Source organism: Rhamphochromis sp. 'chilingali' (genome assembly GCF_963969265.1).
Source record: "Rhamphochromis sp. 'chilingali' genome assembly, chromosome: 5".
In the NCBI taxonomy this organism is placed as follows: Eukaryota; Metazoa; Chordata; class Actinopteri; order Cichliformes; family Cichlidae; genus Rhamphochromis; species Rhamphochromis sp. 'chilingali'.
Genome location: NC_137932.1, coordinates 42,446,477 through 42,466,775, shown reverse-complemented (window position 1 = coordinate 42,466,775; position 20,299 = coordinate 42,446,477). Strand labels below are relative to the sequence as shown.

General features: G+C 42.0%; 4 protein-coding genes across 6 annotated transcripts; 2 read left to right on the top strand and 2 right to left on the bottom strand.

The window, feature by feature from the left end:
- Positions 1–214: 214 nt before the first annotated feature.
- On the bottom strand, positions 215–4,452 carry gtpbp6 (GTP binding protein 6 (putative)). The gene is made up of 10 exons (XM_080882615.1): positions 3,841–4,452; positions 3,421–3,558; positions 3,273–3,343; positions 3,043–3,173; positions 2,870–2,940; positions 1,994–2,152; positions 1,671–1,879; positions 726–874; positions 428–580; positions 215–353 (listed from the first exon to the last, which is right to left on the bottom strand). The coding sequence occupies exons 1-10, from the start codon at positions 4,238–4,240 to the stop codon at positions 227–229; spliced, it is 1,608 nt and encodes a 535-aa protein (XP_080738741.1). The 5' UTR covers positions 4,241–4,452; the 3' UTR covers positions 215–226.
- Positions 4,453–4,867: 415 nt separating this feature from the next.
- Positions 4,868–15,100, top strand: LOC308396957 (T-lymphocyte activation antigen CD80-like). Of its 3 annotated transcripts, none has more exons than XM_080882617.1 (5): positions 4,868–5,079; positions 11,656–11,979; positions 12,724–13,002; positions 13,483–13,653; positions 14,849–15,100. In XM_080882617.1, exons 1-5 carry the CDS (start codon positions 4,974–4,976, stop codon positions 14,920–14,922), a joined length of 954 nt encoding a protein of 317 aa, XP_080738743.1. In that variant the 5' UTR covers positions 4,868–4,973; the 3' UTR covers positions 14,923–15,100. The 3 variants fall into 3 exon arrangements, with proteins under 3 accessions (XP_080738743.1, XP_080738744.1, XP_080738742.1); XM_080882618.1 differs by lacking the exon at positions 4,868–5,079 and adding an exon at positions 9,912–11,314; XM_080882616.1 differs by lacking the exon at positions 4,868–5,079 and adding an exon at positions 9,912–11,580.
- Positions 5,495–7,794, top strand: LOC308396961 (uncharacterized protein). Its single transcript, XM_080882622.1, has 6 exons — positions 5,495–5,509; positions 6,324–6,562; positions 6,660–6,771; positions 7,088–7,176; positions 7,291–7,463; positions 7,627–7,794. The coding sequence occupies exons 3-6, from the start codon at positions 6,716–6,718 to the stop codon at positions 7,654–7,656; spliced, it is 348 nt and encodes a 115-aa protein (XP_080738748.1). The 5' UTR covers positions 5,495–5,509; positions 6,324–6,562; positions 6,660–6,715; the 3' UTR covers positions 7,657–7,794.
- nit2 (nitrilase family, member 2) lies at positions 15,038–19,844 on the bottom strand. Its single transcript, XM_080882621.1, has 10 exons — positions 19,739–19,844; positions 19,511–19,629; positions 19,050–19,170; positions 17,908–17,996; positions 17,737–17,830; positions 17,582–17,656; positions 17,424–17,502; positions 17,070–17,168; positions 15,964–16,019; positions 15,038–15,667 (listed from the first exon to the last, which is right to left on the bottom strand). The coding sequence occupies exons 1-10, from the start codon at positions 19,764–19,766 to the stop codon at positions 15,567–15,569; spliced, it is 861 nt and encodes a 286-aa protein (XP_080738747.1). The 5' UTR covers positions 19,767–19,844; the 3' UTR covers positions 15,038–15,566.
- Positions 19,845–20,299: the final 455 nt, after the last annotated feature.

Below are 20,299 nucleotides of genomic sequence, written 5' to 3'. Positions count from 1 at the left end.
AGATGAAACTCTGAAACTGAGCATTTAGAGCCATCTGAAGTTTGCCTTTTATCTCTCGTGGGTCATTTGTGCATCTGAATCTTTGTGCAATCTGAGTTTTTACAAGAAAACATTGTAACAGATTTGTATCATTATATATTTTAACATACTGTACAGTAAAAGCAGTCTTTTCTTTAACTGAGGTACAGTCCATTTTTACTTCTGCTATCTCGCCCTTCCTCCCCTCTCATCTGCTTCCAAACAGCTTCTTGTAGCGCCCATGAGCAGCGGTGCTGATGATGACCTTGACAACGGCCGAACCTTCGTCTGCATCCACCTGCACGTCCTGAACGGTGGCCTCTTTGTACAGCCAGCTGTGGAAAAGCATACACATGTTACCACACGTGCTCCATTGATCCAAATGATACGCTGACACAGACAATCCCACCTTAGCTGAGGAGAGCTCAGGTTAACTTTGAGATCTAAAATTTGTTTCCCCGTAGCCTTTAAGATCTCCTCCTCCACTGCTTCCTTCAGCTGTTCCAAGCCCCTCCCCTCCAGGGCTGATATAGGCAGAGCAGCGAGCTCTGCAGACTCGTAACTGAGAGACAACCATAACAAAACAGGTCAGAAATATGTCAGCCATAATACCAATAATAACGTAGTACATTATAAGCAGGTCCTGATGGAAGTTACTGTATATATGTGCTGATGACAGTGGTAGGTGAGCTGGTTTTTGCCCTTACTTGGTGAGGAGATCAGTTTTATTGTGGACCTCTATCATGGAGTTCATCAGCCTGTCGGGCATTTGCAGGTTCTTCAGGACATTCAGCACGTTCACCTTCTGACTCGCTGTCTCTGGATGGCTGATGTCTCTAACATGAATCAGAAGATCCTGAAATGATGAGAAACACAACCACAGTCTCCCGTTTTAAAATGTGCAACTTTACAGCAGTTAGAAGTCTGTCAGGAGTTTTCCTGTAATGCAACTCAGGTCAGAATAAATGACACTCAGACAGGTTTGCAGGTTTAACGTGCACACGGGTGAGAGCTCAAACGGAGACTCACACTCCGCAGCAGTTGCCACCCTTTATTTATACTCAAGCATGTTTGCGTCACAGTCACATGCAAGAAGAGATAACATATAACGATCACAGACCCATGAGTGGAAGAGATAACATACAAAGGTAGAGACTTTATGCTGAGCTTTGCACAGTGTAACTTCTCTAGTACAAAGAGCAAACACATCTAGAGAACCTCAAATGAAATGTACTTCTATACATAAACATAATAAAATCTTTCAACAAAGACGTTAAAAGTCAGCTTGGCCCCTACAGTTTTTATTCAGGGGTGAATTTAAATTTAATTAAAGCTTACGATGGTGTGGCTGCTTCGACTGCCACGAACAGTTAACCAAAGTCACACAAGCGCACCAAACCTGGACAACAGACAAGTGGAAACACATGGCTTGATGTCGGCCGCGACATTCAGAGGTTAGGGACAGAATTTGGTACGAACAAAATGAAAGCAGCATCCTTTCCTGTATCAACAGCCCGAACTGTTTCATTTTTTATTGTTTACGCCAAGTTTAGATTTTTATGTTGGATCGCTAAAATGTTTTTCACACCTCGTTTTAGTTCTTAGTTTTACTCCTGCAGCGAGTGTGTGATAAACCTCGGTTTGCTACGTACCGAATGCTTAATATCTTCCAGGGTGGCAGCGAATGAATCGATGAGCTGGTGGGGCAGCTGGGACAGGAAGCCGATGGTGTCCACATACAGAACGGTCATGTGACTCGGCAGCTGGCCAGCATGGACGGTAACGTCCAGTGTGGCAAAAAGCTGGTTTCTGGGCTGGAGGCCGGTGTCCCCCGTCAGAGCTTTGATCAAAGTCGTTTTTCCTGGACAGATGAAATCAGAAGAAACGTGTCACTGTTGTGGATGCTGTAACATTTAACACTTTATATGAAAACAATCTGCTTTTTTACTGGTCTTCTACGTTTCCAGCCTCTCACCACAGTTGGTATATCCCAACACTGAGACGACGGGGAACTCCCTGTGTCTGCGCTGAGATCGCAGGAGGTGCCTCTTTTTCCGAAGTCTTTCCAGCGCCAAGCGGATCTTTATCTCCCGCTCTTTCAACAGCCTCTGCTGGATCTCGTACAGCGTCTCTCCTGAAAGGACCAGAGACTTTATATCATCATTTCCCAGCAGTACGGCTTTCTGCTCATCACTGATACAAATATCTGGCCGGGAAACACAGCCACCATAGGAGCGCCTAATGCTCACTTCCTATTTTGCAAATAGACTGTATATAAAAGATGGACTTAGCCACCATGATGTTACAAAGTGGTCGATAAGATTGATTGTAAAGCCAATTGTGTTTGAAGCTGAAGCTCAAACCAGACCTGACGCCCCCTGCTGGCTGTTAGAAAGACTGCAAATTATGGGAATAAGATGCATGCCTCAATAATGGCACGAACATATAACTGTATCAGATCCAAATTGAAGAAAACTGATCATATATTATTAAAATTGTCCTGGCATGGTTTGTGAAGCAGAAGGTAGCTCCATGGTGTAGTGGTTACCACCTTACATGTGACAGCTCCTCGGTCTGGGAGCAGATGCACAGCCAGCCTCAGGGGTATAAAATTTAGATTTAGATTAAAAAGCTATTAGAGTTTATTATACTATTAGAGATTAGAGTTATTTTAATTAACTGGAAACAATATAAAATAAGTTATTTCAATGTGGGTAATTGGTGTAAGGGCTTTATGGATTCAGAACCAGATATTATGTCCATGATTTATATACAGTATTGGTAACAACCAATCAAAAAGAGACATCTATACACACAGGTAGACTCGTTTCCACTGTGGATGCTGCATCACCTGATCCGCCAATGTATCTCGATCCTCCGCCCTGTTGATCCAAGTTTGCCATTTCATTTTTCAGCCGTGATCTGCCATTAACGTACCAAATGTGACTTAACACTGATAGGAAGGCATCATCATAACAGACTGAAACATTTTACAAGCCACCCACAGGTAGCAGTGTAAGGTACCTTAACAGAGGGATCTCTGCCAGTGAGATCTGAAGCTTGGCTTCTTTGGTTCTGGCGTTGCAGCGGAAAATGTGGAGGACTACTGAGTATCTGTCAAACACTTTGACCCCCCAGACTTCCTCAAAGTCCCTCTAAACAGAAATGAGTAAGAAAAATAAAGAAGAAGAAAAAGAATCATCAACAAAAGAAACCTTTCATCCAACACAGCCAGAGTTTTCAGACATGCTCACCTCAGACAAAGGAGTCAGACGCTCAACATTGACGAACACAGCAGTGATTCCTGCTGTTTGCCTGATCCTCTCTGCAGGGAAACAGCAGGTAATTCACATGTAAGCAGCACTTGGTCTAGACCTTCTGATTCACCGGAGTGGATCATACCTGTGAGAGTCTGGAAGTTCCCTTTCCCAAATATCCTCTTCTTCTCTGGAGTCTTGGTGGAGAGGATCATCTTGTCCACCACAGTCCAGTTCTCCAAGGTGTTCACAAGCCCCTCAGCCTCGGCCATCATCAGCTCAGCTGCAAATGTAACGGTGCAAACTTGTGATAATCTCCACTGGTGTATCTTTGTTCTTGGAGAGCAATCATAGCTCAGGATAATTGCCTTAAAACTGCTCTCACTGCAGCCTGCCAGACTTTCTTCTTCTTGGCTGCCTCTCACAAACAGAAGCTTTAAACAGCACATGGGTGGAGCTCTAGCAGTGTTTAATATGACACCTACATTAGTCAGAAAATAAGGAAAAACATACATTTAAATCTACTTTTTCCATCTGGCTCATCTGAGCATGTGTGTGCTGTTACCTGTAGTCAGATGCTGTTTCCTGCTTCCCCACTTCACATCTGGGTGGACGATGAACACCCTGTGCTGTTCCTCTCCGATGCCTGCAGGAATCTGCTGCTGGAACAGCTCCTCCACCTCGCTGTCCTCCAAGAAATCTTCATCCTCGCCCTCCTCATGAAACCCGTTGCTGCTGCCGAGGTCATCTGTGCTCTTCGGCCTGAACGCGGAGAGCCCAAATGCCCTGGTCTGCAGGCTAGTTGCCCCTCTCTGCCGCTGACAGGTGTTGACTGCATGTGCGTGATCAGGTGTATGCAGCAGTCTGCAGGTGGCTCGTGCCCCTACCTGACAGCTCCTCGTGCAGGATCGCTGCAGGACGGGCATCCACGAGCTAATCCTCCTCAGGGCTGTCAGGAAGCTCATCAAACCCTGAAGTTCACACAACGTGGATCACCGCAGGTCACACACGCGCGCTGCTGACGTCGTTCTTCTACAGGCTCACCTGTAGAGATCACACTTCCTGTTTGGTTTAGAAAACATAATTTATTTCAATAAATATACAAAAAGTTGGACTATGACTGATTATGAGCGAAAGGACACCAGGATCAGCCCGTGAGTAGCTGTGTTTTGAGTTTCGTGGGGCTTTTGGGTTTTTTGGTCCCCGCGTTTTGCCTTCCAGTTAGCATTTCCTCCATGAGTTCGCACTAAACGACAAATTTACCGTCAGTAAAGGATTTTAAGCTAAACAGAGTCACCTGAATGGGATAAAACCTCATTTACATTTAAGATTATTCGCTTGAAAAATAGCGCAATAAGATTTTTTTTGATCCAGTCTGGAAGAAAACGTTTCCTGGAAGACTAAACCCGGGGATGTGAGTATGACTTACCAGTATTTCCTGTTTGCGTCATTTCCTCTGTAGTTATGTTTCCACAATTTTCTAAAACACAGCTGATTGTCAAAATAAGAGTTTAAGGTTATTTAAAAACACAGTTTTAATATTTATATTCAGTGTTTTTAGGTATGCTGATTTCACTCACAATATTGTGATTTATTCCGCCCCCTAAAACGTTACTGCGCAACATCGATTTAACTTTCACTTAGTTTGAGTTCATATATATATATGTGGGGCCTGGGAGCTTGAGGGTCCTGAGCAGTATGTTAGCTGTTCCTAGGACTGCGCTCTTCTGGACAGAGATCTCCGATGTTGTTCCCAGGATCTGCTGGAGCGAATGGAGTTCCCATTCGCCTGCGGGATCCCCAGGTACTTGTAACCCAGATAGCAAGGAGACATTGAACAGATGTTGATTTTCCATCTGAACCATCAGAATCGTCAGGATTGAAATGTCAACACAAAACCAATGTTGAAACAACATTGAAATACTGATGAAACCTTACACTGACATTGAAATAACATTGATTCACTGTTGTTCTGTCATCGTTGATTGTTGATCTATTTATAGTTGACAAGGTGACAACAATCACGTTGAAAAACCATCGATTTATGGTTGAGCGGGAAATTAAAGCTGCTACCACTTGGACTATTCCGCAGCACCCCTATCACATTGGTACATCCCTCCAGGTAACCATTGTCTTGTACAGTAGAGCGGGACATTAGATTTACTCTTAGCGGAATTGACCGGAGAAGGTATAAGTTCATGCACTGCACTGGCCTGCACCACGATTAGTATAAGGTAAGAATGAATGACTTTTGTTCTATTCGTTATTTCCACGGTTGCATTTGAATAACAGTAAAAAAAACAAAACAAACTTGTTAATGTAAAGTTTCGGATAAAATGTGGGAGCCCGAAATTGTGTCTACTTTCTTCTTACAATCCGGCAACAAATAAATTGCACTGCAAACAAAGTCTATCAAGAAAGAAAACATTTTCGTTTCATACTTTTCCGTTATATTCCCTTACAAAGCTAGCTTTAACGCTTCGAGGGTTCCTTTGTTCTTGCCGTCGCCTCGGCGCTTGACCCAGACTTTCGCTCTGTAGTTGCTTTTTAGCATAGTACTACAAAAAATTGTAAATCTGTGATATATGATTGATAAACGTAAAGGTAACTGTATAAATGTGTTCAATGACTTTGTTACTTTTAATGATTGGAGAGCACCCGCTTCGATTCGCACTCAATTCAAACTTTACGCTGCATGCTCACCTAACTTGCGTTTGCACCTTTTGTCCACACGTAAACTGCGTTTAGCATTTACGTGTGGACGAGGAAGACGGAGAAAACGCAGCGTCAAAGGTGTGCGCCTATTTTGACGCCACACTGTGCGCCATGTTTTTGTCTCGGTGCCATGAATTCCTACAATGGCAGACTTAGACAAAATACTGTTAATGTTATTATCTTCAGTGTTTAAATGCTTACATATACGGGTTTGCTTGTAATTGTTGCCTATATACATTTTAAGCTATTATTTATTATTTAGTTCAATCAATAGATCAAGTTTTGTAGTGACTATGAAATATATTGTAATTATCTGTTTCCTGTTTATCCTAGACAGGGCAAAAAAGGACTCCAAATTAAAAAAAAGATAAAAATGAAAGACTGGTGCATTGTGCAGTTTAGCACTGGTGGTACAGAAATAGTCCCTAGATCATGGATAAATGGGGAGAAATTGTCATGGCCTCCATATCCTCCGTGAGACACATTCAGGATCCACGATGCAGTAAAGAGGAGAGTTCATCCTGGTTCAACATGGCTCACCTATGCACCAGTCCGACTTCTAATAAGCCATGGTGGGTATCATCTGGATTGGTGTTGTATAAATGTAACAATAACAAGTTTTTCGTGTCCTAATTTATGTCTGGCCATACATTGTGTTTGTACTTCCAGACACATTTCACAAAGCAGAACGCAGTCTTCAGAAATATCTAAGTGAACACTGTGATATGTCTGACCTTCAGTCCGAAGCTGAAACTCAGACCAGTCATAAAAGAAAGCACAAGTAAAACTTTTTTTATTTCACAAACATATCTTTGATTGCTAAGAATTTATGATCTTGTCTTTTATACATATCTGTGGTGCTTGCATACCTGCAATATCACCACATAATATAGTCCAAAAAGTGGAAGCTTGTAAACTTTTTATAAATGCAAAGCCGTGTACACTTGTGCACTTCAAAAATTCCTTGTATACTGTACCTTCTTGCACATCTCCGTTTCCTGTGTGTGTTGTTATAAATCAAACTGTAACTTTAGGAAAAAATATTCCAAAAGCACATTTGTAATTACTTATGACCGTTTTCAACTTTTTTTCTTTAGACCAAATCCCCTGTACACATATAGTGACTCAGAGGATGAGCAGCCCACAAAGAAATGGTTTCCCCAGGCCCCTCGAGTGAAAATACCAGGTAATAAAATACTGTCTAGTGTCTTTGTACATATCTGTGTGTGACACAAGGAAACGTTTGACAAGTTGTCTGTATTCTTAAATACTTAAAAAAAAATTTATCTTTTTCTGTCAGACCTGACGAGAGCTGTTAACGAACTCCGTGAGGAGGTCAGAGCCATCCGCAATACCGGCTGCAATGAATCGGTAGATGCTGGGGTACTGCCTCTGGATTTGCCCTTGCACAACATTGAGGAGCTAAACAATGCAGAGCCAGCTCTTCAATCACAAGAGGCAAATAAGGCAATGGTAAGTATATAAAGGTTATATACACTTTGTAACTATAAATTGTAATAGCTGTCAGATGTGATTTAAATACATAACAACGGCTTGTTGATTAAACACACAAGCACTTGCATACACATTTAAGACATGAGACACGCTAATTCCATCTCTTAAAATGTGTCTATAGGTGAGACGCTTTGCCTTGATTGGAGCCTGACGCAGCAGTTAGGGGCAAACTCTATGTCCGAGTTTGTCTTTGCACAAGCAGTGCAGAAATGGCTCCGATACGCCCCAGATCGTTTGGGTGGTGCAGGACGCACATCATGCAAAAAATTACAAACTTCTGTGAATCATATAAACGTAAATAGGAAACTGTCTTTTAATAAAGTATTTAGCAAACAAAACATGCCTATTGACCTTTTTTTGTTTATGTTTTTTCTCTGTTACATCACATGCAATGCTTTCTTATTTTAGGATATTAATATTGACATGATACATTGTGAGACATTTGGGTTTTTTTTATAAAGGGTGTCCAATTTAAGGAATAAGTACAATTATGTGTTTAGGTGGTTGAAGTATTGATGGAAACATGCAGTAGTTTAGTATTGGTTAAAATACCTATAAAGAAAGGTAGATTTCCAGTCATGATTTAACTGTTGTTTTAATAAAAAGCAACTGTGCGAAAGAGGTGGAAAATCAACACCATAGCTCAACAGTGTTTCAATATCAGAATCTGACATTGTTTCAATGTCAGCAGTATTAGAAAATACAACGTTGAATCAACGTCAGGTTTCAACGTTAAAAAAGGGTGCAAGAGTGACGTTAGGTCAACGTCACACTTCAACGTTGATTCAATGACACAGCCTGATATTGACTCAACATTGTTTCAATGTTTCCTTGCTATCTGGGAACTGTCCTCTATGTCTGCAATGTTGCCTTCTGGTAGTTCAATCCCCTCAGTTCTGACTACCTTCCCTCTCTTTGTTACCATCCGACTACACTTCTCCAGTCTGAACGACATTCCAATGTCATTGCTGTATAGCCTGGTAGTGTGGATCAGTGAATCGATGTCTCGTTCACTCTTGGCATACAGCTTGATGTCATCCATGTACAGGAGGTGGCTGACAACTGCTCCGTTCCGTAGTCGGTATCCGTAGCCAGTCTTGTTAATGATCTCACTGAGGGGGTTCAGGCCTATGCAGAACAGCAGTGGGGACAGAGCATCTCCTTGGTAGATCCCGCACTTGATGGTGACTTGTGCTATGGGCTTGGAGTTGGCCTCCAGTGTTGTACGCCACATCCCCATTGAGTTCCTGATGAAGGCTCTTAGGGTCCTGTTGATCTTATATAGTTCTAGGCATTCCAGTATCCAGCTGTGGGGCATTGAGTCATAGGCCTTCTTGTAATCAATCCAGGCAGTGCACAGGTTGGTCAGTCTGGTCCTGCAGTCTCGGCTGATTGTTCTGTCTACCAGTAGCTGGTGTTTTGCGCCTCGGGTATTTTTGCCCATCCCTTTCTGTGCCCCGCTCATGTATTGACCCATGTGCCTGTTCATCTTAGCCGATATGATGCCTGACAGGAGCTTCCATGTAGTACTGAGGCAGGTTATTGGTCGGTAGTTGGAGGGGACCGGTCCCTTCTTGGGGTCCTTGGGGATCAGGACCGTCCGGCCTTCAGTTAGCCATTCCGGGTGTCTCTCGTTAACTAGCAGCTGGTTCATTTATGCTGCCAGACGCTCGTGGAGTGCAGTCAGCTTCTTCAGCCAGTAGGCGTGAACCATGTCGGGCCCTGGTGCTGTCCAACTCTTCATACTGGAGACCCTTTCTTGGATGTCTGCCACTGTGATGGTTACTGGACCCTGTTTGGGGAGGTCATTATGGTCTGCCCTCAGATCCACTAGCCACTGAGCATTGCCGTTATGGGTTGCGTCCTTCTCCCATATGCTCTTCCAGTATTGTTCTGCCTCCAGCCTTGGTGGTGCTGTTCTCATATTGTTCCCTTGTCACTGAGAGTACACCTTGGAACAGCTGGTTTATTCTCCTGCCTTCTATCTCTCTGGTGTACCTCCTCAAGCGGCTGGCCAAGGCTGTGAGTCATTGCTTGGCAGTTTCCAAGGCCTCAGGTATGGACAGCTTCCTGTACTTCTTAGGCACCTTCCTCATCGCGCCTTTCTGCAACTCCGACAGTTGGCTAACCTCCCTCCGTGCTACATTGATCTCAGCCTTGGAGGGTACTGCTCCTTGTGGCTGTTCAACTTGTAGCCAAGCATCTCACTGATCCCTGCTGCCGTATTGTAGTTACCTTCATGATATATATATATATATATATATATCATGAAGGTAGCTTCATTTTCATTTTATTTCAGATTTCATCCTATACTGCTGTGTATGTATATGTTTATAGTATGCACAGTATAAATGATTCTTGCACAATAACAACTGAAGAAAACTGTATTAATAAAATAATAAACTGAAAGATCAAATTGGGTATATGAAAGTGAGATAATAACAATAATGCTTCACTCAGAATGTACATTTCATTTGTTGATGTTTTTAAAGTTTTGTTTCTCTAATTGCATTTAATTTGAAATACTTTCACTGCACTATGAGATTTTTAAAATAAAATATGAAATCATGTATTTTCCCAATAAAATCACAAAGCTTCTAAAAACACAGCAGCAGTTATATACTGTCGTTTACAGATTAAAGTGACAGACAGTATGTTAGAACAAACAGCAGGCTTTACACTTTCATTTAGGCAAAATGGTGTTACCAGGATTTTTTGTTTTGCAATGGAGTTGAAGTGAAGTGTAAAAATAAAGTGTAGAAAATTGGTTCAGAAAAATTGCCGGGCTCATTTAAAACCATTTGCCTTAATTATGGATATTTTACATGAAAAATTATGTTGCACAAATATTTTATACTGATTATCTGTTTTAAGTGATAAAACAAGTATTTAGACTCTTTACTGAAGTAAAAGTCGTAAATAATGGCACAAGTAAAGTAAAAGTCATTATGTAAACTCATAAAAATGACTAATTTTTGTATTTATCACGTTTTTTGGGTTTTTTTTTTAACTGCTTGGATACTGCTGATACTTTCTTTGATAATTAAACAAAAAAAACTTTTATTTTGAAATTTCCTAAACAATAAACAAAGATTTTAAATAAAAGGTACGAAGTACAAAGTGCAATATTTCCATCCAAAGTAGTAGAAGTACAGAGGAGAACAGAAATAAAACAAAGATAGATCTGTTTAAATAAATTAAAAGTAAATTAAAACTTCATAAGTAAACTTAGTATATTAAGTAAGTACTTTCATCCAGTGGGGTTGAATAACACTCAAAGTAATCTACTGGCACAAGTATTAAAATGAGACAAGTTTCAGAATAATGTTTTTGATTAGCTAATAACTGTGTGTAGATTAACGTGTCCATCACGTTCAGTTAGCAGAAAATGAAAGTAAACTACAAGTACCTTAGAACCGAGTACAGTACTTAAGTAATGACTACTTTTACTTTTATGATACTCTCCGTTTCACAGTCGCGATCAGGTGAAAGAATGAAACACAAACTCGTTGTGTTTCCTCTGGATGAAACGAACGTAACCGCAATAACAGGAAGTTTGATTGTAGCTTCTTCTCCAGATGCTGTGAATGAGTCAGAGTCAGATGTCATCACGTTTCGTGTCGTATGTTTGGGTGTGTTACCTGACATGAAACTGCTGACAGAAACTAACCGTCCTCGAGATTTATGCTTGATTTTTTATTTTTCTACTTTATGTTTTATTTTTAAATCCTTCAGCGGTATTTTTGCACGTTTTTAACTCAGAAAAGACGCGAGAAAGAGAGAGAGAGACAGAGAGGCAGCGAGAGCAGGTATGGCACAACAGGCCGCCGCATGACTGACATTAATGAGGTCGGAGGTGTACGCGGGGTTGGAACGAGCAGAGGACGAGGAAGTGAAGTTTGACTTTTGAATTACGCAGAAATGAGCGAGTTTTGTTTTTCCAAGCTGAAGAGAAAAACGTCTGTTGATAGATTTTCTAGTTTTTGTGCGCAGATGCGCCCAAATCCGGAGACGCCGGTGGCACTTTTACGCGCAGGACTTCTGTTGAGTTTATTTAGTTTGCGCGCCTGTTTGGGTAAGATGCCTGACTGTCTGCAGATCACACGGTGACATAATGACAGTAAATAGCGTGTCTCCTTTTTGTGTGCAGATGACAGTTGTGTTCTGGGGATCGTGGGACGGCCAATGTCTCTGCCTTGCGTTCTCCCTGAGTTAGTCAACTCCGAGAATGTCACCATTGAGTGGATGAGAGACAGTGAGTTGGTACTCAGGTCGGTATGGAAGCCCGATGGAAGTGTGGAGACATGGAGCAATAACAGAGTCGCAGTCCCAGCTGACGCTCCTCTGACTGGAAACGTGTCTTTAAACCTGCCAGCGGTTCGTCCCGTTGAAGACCAAATGTCTTACAGCCTTTTCATGGTGTTAGGGAAGAATCAGAGCGCCAGGCTGTGCACCACATGCCTCAGGACAGCAGGTAAGTCCCGCGGGATTCAGGGGGAAGCAGAAGAAGGATATTTAGAAGTCCAGTCTCTGGTGGTTGGTGGCAGCCATGGCTGTAAATTTTGTCGGAATGAGGACACATTAAAAGCCGTAAATTTTAAGCACGAGACACTTATTTTTTGTATTTTAGGGATTTTTTAATTAACAAAATTGAACGTTTTCTAGATGTGTTTGTGACCAAAGTCTCTGTATTCATGCACAGACACAACATTCAGGTTCCAGTTCAATATACGTTGCAATATAATGCAGTGAGTGTTTTCTTTTAACTTTGCACCAACACAGTTACAGACATTATTTATTCTTCTTCCCTCTTTGCCTGAGTCCAGATGGGAGTCAGAGTTTAAAGAGTTCTGAATATAATATAAGGTCACGTTTGTTGCTTGTTTGCACCTGTTTACATCACTGGTAGATGATCTTATCATATAAACACCTGAATTGTAACAGTTCAGATGTGTTTCAGCAAAACTCCTGCACATTTATAACATGCCACACGTGTCTGTAATGATTTGTAGGTACCATATGTAGTTAGAAGACTATAAAAAACAATAAACTGCTGCATGAAAACATTCACAATCATATTGTGGGAGTGTTGGAGGCATTGTTTCCATGATGAGTAATGTCTTAATGCTTTCTCTAATCCCTCAGCTTCTTTCATGTAATTACTGGAGGAAAAGAGATTCTAAATATTACTAAATATAGAATCAACACATGTTTGCAGCCAGTTTCAGCACCCCAAAGCTGGAGAAGGAAGAGGCAGTGCAGGGCGATGAGAAGGTCTTCCTGTGTCACTCCACTGGAGGTTATCCCACACCTGCAGTGTACTGGCTCATCAACGACAGCGAGGAGCCCCCCGCAGGGTCGGTGAGGACTCAGATGACATCACTCCCAGACAATCTCTACAACATCACCAGCCACTTGACCCTCAACATTTCCCACGACTCCATTGTGTCGTGCATCATTGATAACCAATCTATGAACCAAACCGTGATGTCAACCTGTAAGTGCAGTCATTAGTGTTCAGACACAGCAGCACGATTCTCCTTATCTGTGAAACTCATAGTTAAGCAAATTCTGCTATCAGCTGGTTCCCTGTACTGGGTAATGTCACGTGTCTGACTGGTTTGATATTAATTAACATTAGCAAACCAGTCCAGTTTTTATCATCTTTGAATTTTTGAAAGCTCTAGTTTAACATGTAAAGACAGACAGTTTTGTTTTTTAAATCTTATCACTTTTGGATCAATCAGTTAATCAATCAGTCAAAAATTTTAAAAGTCACCTTGACGATGTACATCTTTTAAATACAGTTTATGGATTTGGACTCTTTGGATTTTAAATCTTCTTCTTTAGTGTTTTTTTATTGCAGGTTTTTTTTGGAGTCAGGTGTTATTTATTTATTTACACTTTATTTATTGGCCTTGGCTCTATGGCACACTGAAAACATTTTTACTATTGTTTTTTCCTGATGATTGCTCAGATGGAGTGGAGGCCAGGCCTGTGACGAATCGAGCATCGTCGGCCATGTGGATGTTCAGCACAGGTCTGTGTGTGGTGGTTGGGATCATGGTGATAGCTGGAGTGGCGTATCAGATCCACCTGGACAAAATAAACAAGAGGAAGAAGGAAGAGCACAAACAACAATGGAGAGGTAAGCAGATCAATGTGTTTGTTTATCAGTGAATTTAATAGAAAATAGTGCAAATAGTTAAATCAAATATTTGCAGCCTTTGCCGTTAGACTGGAACCTGTGGAGGTTTTTTTTTTGGTGGACTTTATGGAGAAATTATGGAAATTATGTTTTTGCTACTGGGAAAAATGCCCTGATAAGAGGCTCTTAGCTTCTATTTTTATATGAGTCTGGATGAATGTTTGAGCATGCTGTCATGCTGCAAAGCAAATCTGTGCCTCCTTTAATAGAGCTGTAAGACGTGTGCCTGAGATCACAGCATTAGGAACGTCTTCTGTAAGACGTCACACAGAGCTGGATGTAGAAAATCACACCTGACATCAAGTGTTTAGAGCAGTTTATTTATTTATACATAAACTCAATGTGCTTAATGATAAACACATAAAAACCTGTGAAGGTTTAAAATACCTTAAGGCAGTGAAAACTTCAAAATAAAACTTTACAGAAAAACTACAGTGTTGAGCGCGGCACAGTGATGCGGTGATTAGCACCTCATAGCAAGGTCGTGGGTTAAAATCCCACCTGGGGCCTTTCTTTGTGGAGTTCATGTGTGGGTTCTCTCAGAGTACTCTGGCTTCCCCCCACAGTCCAAAGACATGCAGTTAATGGGATCAGGTTAACTGGTGATTCTAAACTGACCGTGACGTCTGTGTGTTCCCTGCCTTTCACCCTATGTCAGCTGGGATTGGCTCCAGCCCTCCGTGACCCTGAATTGGATAACAGAAAGAAAATGGATGAGTGATGAGCTGCTGAATGGCAGCCTGTGTGAACACAAAAGCTTTTGAGTTTTGATCTAAGGGCATCTTGCTGTACTGGGGCCCAAACCATTGAGTTTTATGAACTATTAAAAGGAATTTTAAAGGGAAGTTTATACTGTGGTGGGAGCCAATGAAGTGTCTGTACTGTACTGGAGTAAAATGCAATTTGAAAGAGCTCATTGTTAAGCTGATGATTTGGAGACCCTGGAGCAGTCTGAAGTCTGAGCTTTTCCCTCAGCAATCACTTGTACGCAAGCTGACCTCACTGTATAAAACCTGTTTAATATGAGCATCCACCACTTTTAAAAGTATTTATATGGCACATAACAAGAGAAAGTATAACAGAGCTGTCAGGTTGTTTGTTGTGCTTTTGTAACTTGTTTATTTGTCACCATCAGGATACAAAAGACGGTATCAATTCAGGTTGGAAGACGAGTTGATGAACCAGGAACAAAGGGAGACGGATGTTTGAGCCTGACGGTCACTTAAAAAACTGAAGCCACAGAGCACTGATGTGTAAATATGTTTGTTGTAATTACCATTTAAATATAGTTTTTAAAATACTGTACAAGAACAATTCTTGGTGGTTGTTTTGTTTAGTTTTTTTTTTTTGAACCTATTTGAAGATTTAATAAAGACTTCCAAAATGACACCAAGCCCTCTTTTACTTCATAGATCTATAAGGCGTACGAGAGGTGAATTCATATTTCTTTCACAGTAGAAGAAAGCTGCATTGGATTTCAGGTTTGTTTTTTATTCTTGAGCACTGATTCAGAAACAAAGAAAGCTCTGAAAACAAACAAGCGGCCAGTCTTCCCATTCATCTGTAACCAGAAATGATAAATGAGTCACTGCTCATCAAAAAGCTTTTAACTAGATCTGCACTGGATACAAAAGTCACAGCTTTTAATGCAAAGTTTCTTCATTCAAGTTATCTTAAAACAGCCAATCAGCGACTGTCCAGCTGATTCTCATGTTTCCCTCTGCTGGACAGTGAGACAGCGAGCTGCTGCAGGCCTGCTTCTCTCTTCAATCCACTTTAACAAGAATCACATGGATGAGACTTTACAGGATCCTTTTTGCTCGATTTGAAGAGCTGGACCCGAGGTTCAGAGTTCAGCTCGAGCCTTCCTGCACTGATGTCACCGCGTAGAGGTCGTCCCGACGCTGAGATGTGATCGGGATCTGCTGCCGGATGTCGGCCAAATACTGCAGGTCTGAAAACACGCGACACATTTAGAGAGAAGACACAATCACAGCAACGGCAGAGTAAACACGAGCACTGTGCAGTAACTGCTGCTGTGCCAGACTGAAATGCTTTCTCTGTTTTACATTGTCAGGTCTTCATTTTTTAGTATTATTCTGTAGAGGAAATCATTAAAGCAGTGAACTAAAACTTCTTCTCAGAGCAGAAATTCATTTTTCCACTTTCCTCACCAGCTGATCAAAGATTACATAACTGTAAATGACTTTCACATTCCACAGAGACAAGCAGACTTCTGCTTTTCCTCACCGATGTCGGCATAAATAACAGCTTCCTCTGGTCCAGCCTTGGAAATGACTTCCCCCCTGTAACAACAGAATTATTCACAAATCAGCACAAGAAACGCTCCTTTAAACTTCCTCACAGTTGATATTTTCTTATTTCATTTTTACAAAAAAGTATTGAATAATTTATTCTATGTTATAAGAGCTAGTTGTTGTTTTTTATTTTACATTCATATAGATTCCCTGCAGGAAACACATTAAAACTTTAAATGCTAACGCACAGTTAAGCTTTAAGTTTCATCTGTTTTGTACGGTCATGACGTAAGCCGTCGATTCTTCACAGGCAGGCAGGGACGTGTCGCTGGACACTTTTCAGCTGACGACACTTTCAGAGTTGATGAGTAACTCTTCAGACCTCTTGGTGACACTCACTCGACGTCAGCAGCTGATGCCCGTAGAACAGGTTAAGATAACAAACTGCTCCCAGCACACAACCTCCGCTTAAAGAAACACGTCTGTTCCTCAGACAGACAAACAAAACCCACACATGACAGCAGCGGAGCTGCAGGAAGGTTCAGGTAACACGATGGGGTGGAGTCATCAGAAAGAAACTAAACACCTGGAAAAGCCAAAATTCCCAGATGAACTTTAAAGCTCTTTGGTCGCGCCTGCCAACGTGAAATATTCCCTCAAGCCGTTTGTGTAGCAGCCAAGATCCAAATCAAAAAACCACCGTGGGCTATTTAACCTGCCTCCTGTTACCCGAGTTACACTTTACATGGTGTGCATGGCATCCGAACAATAAACGGCTCAGCGTAGGAAGGCTTCACTGGATTTAAACCTTGTGACAAAGTTTTTAAAGCTCATGAAATACAAAGTTACAATGAATTTGCGTCTGAAAAAAGCTGCTTTTCAAGTTTGTCTACTGTTCCTACTGGAGTTCCTCAGCTTACCCAGAGACGGCAGTGAGATAAACTCTGACAACAGCTTGCTGATTCTACATCTGTACTCCACCCCAACTGCTCTACATTGTTAAAACCCTGAATTCTTCTACTTTTACGGCCTCAAGTTGTCCCTCTGAAAACTTTAACCGCCTTATCACGCCCTGCATTTTTGATCTTATTTTCTTACCACGGGTTCACGACGGTGCTGTGACCCCAGGCCACGTAGGAGGCAGCTTCATCTCTGGCAGGTGATGCTGTGGCCACATACACCTGATTATCAAGCGCCCTGCATAAAGAGACATTAAAATGATTCGTTGCAGATTTAAACAGCAGCAGATCTCAGTTTGTAGTCACTGAGCTCTCGTCATGCTGCGTTTATTATTCAGCTTGTGTTCATTCAGGCGTTCTTGTGCCTTATAAGTAACATGTCTGGTTAACGAAAGCTCAACCCTCAGATCAGATATGTGGCTGAAAGATGACTCTAACATGTCTGCAGTAAATTATTCTTTTGGGAGTGGGTGACTATGACCCTCAGTCTGACCTCCCCCTCTGCAGGAGCTCCCAGTGGGCGGGGCCTGTGGTCATGTTGAAGGCTCCGGGGTAAACCAGCAGCTGACAGCCTGAGGACAAAAGCGCAGTCCAATCAGCTCTGGTACATCACAGGAAAACAAAATCTAAACACTCCTTTCAGACGCTTACCCTTCCTGCTGTAGAGCTGGGCGAGCTCCGCGAACCTCATGTCATAGCAGATCCCAACACCCACTTTGCAGAACGCTGCAGGAGGAACACATCAGATCAATGTATGCTCATCCAGACTGCGAGGCAGAAAGCCAGAGTCTGCGGCTGTCGCTCACGTGTGTCAAACAGCGATAAACTGCTCCCCGGGCTCAGCGTCTCAGATTCCTGGAAGCGGATTCTTCCGGGAACGTCGATGTCAAACAAGTGAATCTTAGAGGAGGAAAGAAAAAAGATGAAGAGGATTCATCTCTGCAACTGACCACACACTGTATATGACCCACACATACCTTCCTGTGTTTAAGAATCATCTCTCCATCAGGGCCAAACACTGTACAGGTGTTGTACAACTTCCCACCATCCTCCTCGGGAATGGATCCTGTGGATGATGACGAGTCGTAAGAGCTTAAAAACTCCAGAGGTTTCAAATGAAAAGGCTCTTGGACGAGAGAGACGGATGTCATCACAAACATAAAGAAGGTTCAGTTAAGACCCCAATGACCTGGACAACTGGAAACCTACATCGACATAATGAAAAGTAGTTTGAACTGAACTTGGATTTAAAGTTATCCCAATCTTCTTAAACGATGACCACGCTTGGGTGGCAAGTGGCCCTGTTACGATCATTACCATCTCCATGTGTTTATCCTCTGACAGAGACACATGAAAGAGACACGACAACCAAAGAAATAAATCTTTGGGAGAATTCTGTAAAACCTCGTCACCTGCTGTACTTTGCACCCAGCATGACGACGGAGAAAACTTTCAACTCAATGCTTAAAAAAAAACAGGACTTCAACAGGTCAGATCGCCATGTCTATTTTTATACTGTCCGTGGTGAAGCCCATCAGTCCATCCTCTGCCTGAGACCAGCGCCTCCCCTCTCCTTTCTTCTGATTGGCCACCTCTTGGAAACAGAAGGTTTGAACAGCAGAGATCAGTCTTTGTGACATCGTACTCATCCAAGAGTTAAAAAAAAGTCTTAAACCTGAGGTTTTATCTCATAGGATTACTTGCACATACACCGACCTCGTGAAACGAAACCTTGAGCTTGTTAGTGCGATGGATCTGTTAAAAAGGTTTCTGATGGAACACTTAGAGGATAAAACACGGTAGAGTGCAAGCAGCAGAGCAGCTGTTTTCCAGGAGTTAAACATGCAAAGTTCTCACTATTTTTCCTACAGTTTACCCAGAAACAGATTACATTTTCCACATCGTCTTGACAACCCACAGCAGGAAACACAGTGGAGTTATATATCAACTCTACTACTGGTGAGCTTTTAACTCTGAGGATCTAACACCACAGCGTGATACACACAACTCTTACTGTAGCTGAACTACATGAAGCATCATCAGCTCCTTTACAGTAACATTAGAAGGGAACTTTAATGTACTCTATGTAATAGCTTTAAATCCACGGGTGCTTTCACACCTCCCACCAGATACACCTCGTTCTCCTTTGCTGCCTCCGACAGCACCTGGGTGGATTCTCCTGGGATGTTCTCGGCATATCTGGAGAAGAAGCTGGTCCCATATGGAGAATTGAAGCATTCCTGTGTTAACGACAGGGAGATCATAAGCTCATAGGGTAAATCTGAGCAGTCCAAAAAGGCAGGTCATCTGAGGGTCCTGTGCTGGGAACTTTTTAGAAATATTTCATTCCTGCACTAACGGATGTCCAGAAAAGGGAACAAACAGTTCATAAAAACACAAAGACGACACCGCGTTAATGGTAAAGCGCCGTCCTCTCAGGGGACACGTCTTTTAAATAAAATCTACAGCTGTATTTGTCCCCGGACACTGGCTTGTTTAGTTGGTTGTATTTTAAAATAAGCACTTCAGACTGCTGACAAGCAGCCGTGAGGCGCCCTTCCTCCTCCTCCTCCTCCTCACCGGTAGCAGCACCACTTTGCTGCCCTGTCCTGCAGCCTCCCTCACCAGCCTCCGGGCTCTGCTCAGGTTGTCTGCTTTGACGCTGCTCACCTGCAGCTGAACCACCGCCAGACGGAACTCTGAGGAAACAAACACGGAACTTCAGCGAGTGACGGAGAGCCGCAGGCTTCAAAACCGCGCTCAGCGATTTAACATTAAACTGCGAAACACGGAGACCTCTGTACTTACTGGACATGACTTTGGCTAAAGTAGACATGTACACACAGGACTATCTGCTCACTACACCGCGCCACAGTCCGGTCATGTGATTCCGGGTGGCGGATTGGTTTTCAAAATAAGAGACCTTCTTGATTTAACATAAAAAAATAAATAAAGAGTACTAAAAAATATTGACTGTTTTGAAATCGAAAGTGTTATTTTTAGGTGAGTTGACAATATAAATTTAAGCTTATGAAAAACTGAGGTCGTTAAACGTGAAGATTTAAGGCGGTGTAACGTCACAGGGGGTGGGTCGATTCAGCACAAGATCGTCATTATTATTCACTTTTCTGGTTAATAAACAATAAAAATGATGTAAGGATCTCAGTGGCTCTGCTCAGTAATAACGTTCCTAAATATAACATGTATTTCCAAGTAAAAAAAATAAAAAAATAAGATGAACTAGCATTAATGAACCTCAGCGATTAAAAAATAGGGGGATTACTCAGGGTACACAAATAGTGTCAAACCTTCCACTGCAGAGAGAATAGCTAAGCTATATATAGGAAAGGAAAAACAAAAATATTCAAA

Bases quoted from the DNA above. Each gene is read 5' to 3' on its own strand.
- gtpbp6 (XM_080882615.1), bottom strand. From the start codon at position 4,240: ATGAGCTTCCTGACAGCCCTGAGGAGGATTAGCTCGTGGATGCCCGTC. The intron at 581-725 runs GTAAGGGCAAAA...GTTGTCTCTCAG, and splicing joins AAAACTGATCTCCTCACCAA to TTACGAGTCTGCAGAGCTCG. The intron at 354-427 runs GTGGGATTGTCT...GCTTTTCCACAG, and splicing joins CTGAGCTCTCCTCAGCTAAG to CTGGCTGTACAAAGAGGCCA.
- LOC308396961 (XM_080882622.1), top strand. From the start codon at position 6,716: ATGTCTGACCTTCAGTCCGAAGCTGAAACTCAGACCAGTCATAAAAGA. The intron at 6,772-7,087 runs GTAAAACTTTTT...TTTTTTCTTTAG, and splicing joins AGTCATAAAAGAAAGCACAA to ACCAAATCCCCTGTACACAT. The intron at 7,177-7,290 runs GTAATAAAATAC...TTTTTCTGTCAG, and splicing joins CCCTCGAGTGAAAATACCAG to ACCTGACGAGAGCTGTTAAC.
- LOC308396957 (XM_080882616.1), top strand. From the start codon at position 11,427: ATGAGCGAGTTTTGTTTTTCCAAGCTGAAGAGAAAAACGTCTGTTGAT. The intron at 11,980-12,723 runs GTAAGTCCCGCG...ACATGTTTGCAG, and splicing joins CACATGCCTCAGGACAGCAG to CCAGTTTCAGCACCCCAAAG. The intron at 13,003-13,482 runs GTAAGTGCAGTC...ATGATTGCTCAG, and splicing joins CCAAACCGTGATGTCAACCT to ATGGAGTGGAGGCCAGGCCT.
- nit2 (XM_080882621.1), bottom strand. From the start codon at position 19,766: ATGTCTACTTTAGCCAAAGTCATGTCCA. The intron at 17,657-17,736 runs GTGAGCGACAGC...TTCCTCCTGCAG, and splicing joins TTTATCGCTGTTTGACACAC to CGTTCTGCAAAGTGGGTGTT. The intron at 17,169-17,423 runs GTCAGACTGAGG...CTCTTTATGCAG, and splicing joins GAGCTCCTGCAGAGGGGGAG to GGCGCTTGATAATCAGGTGT.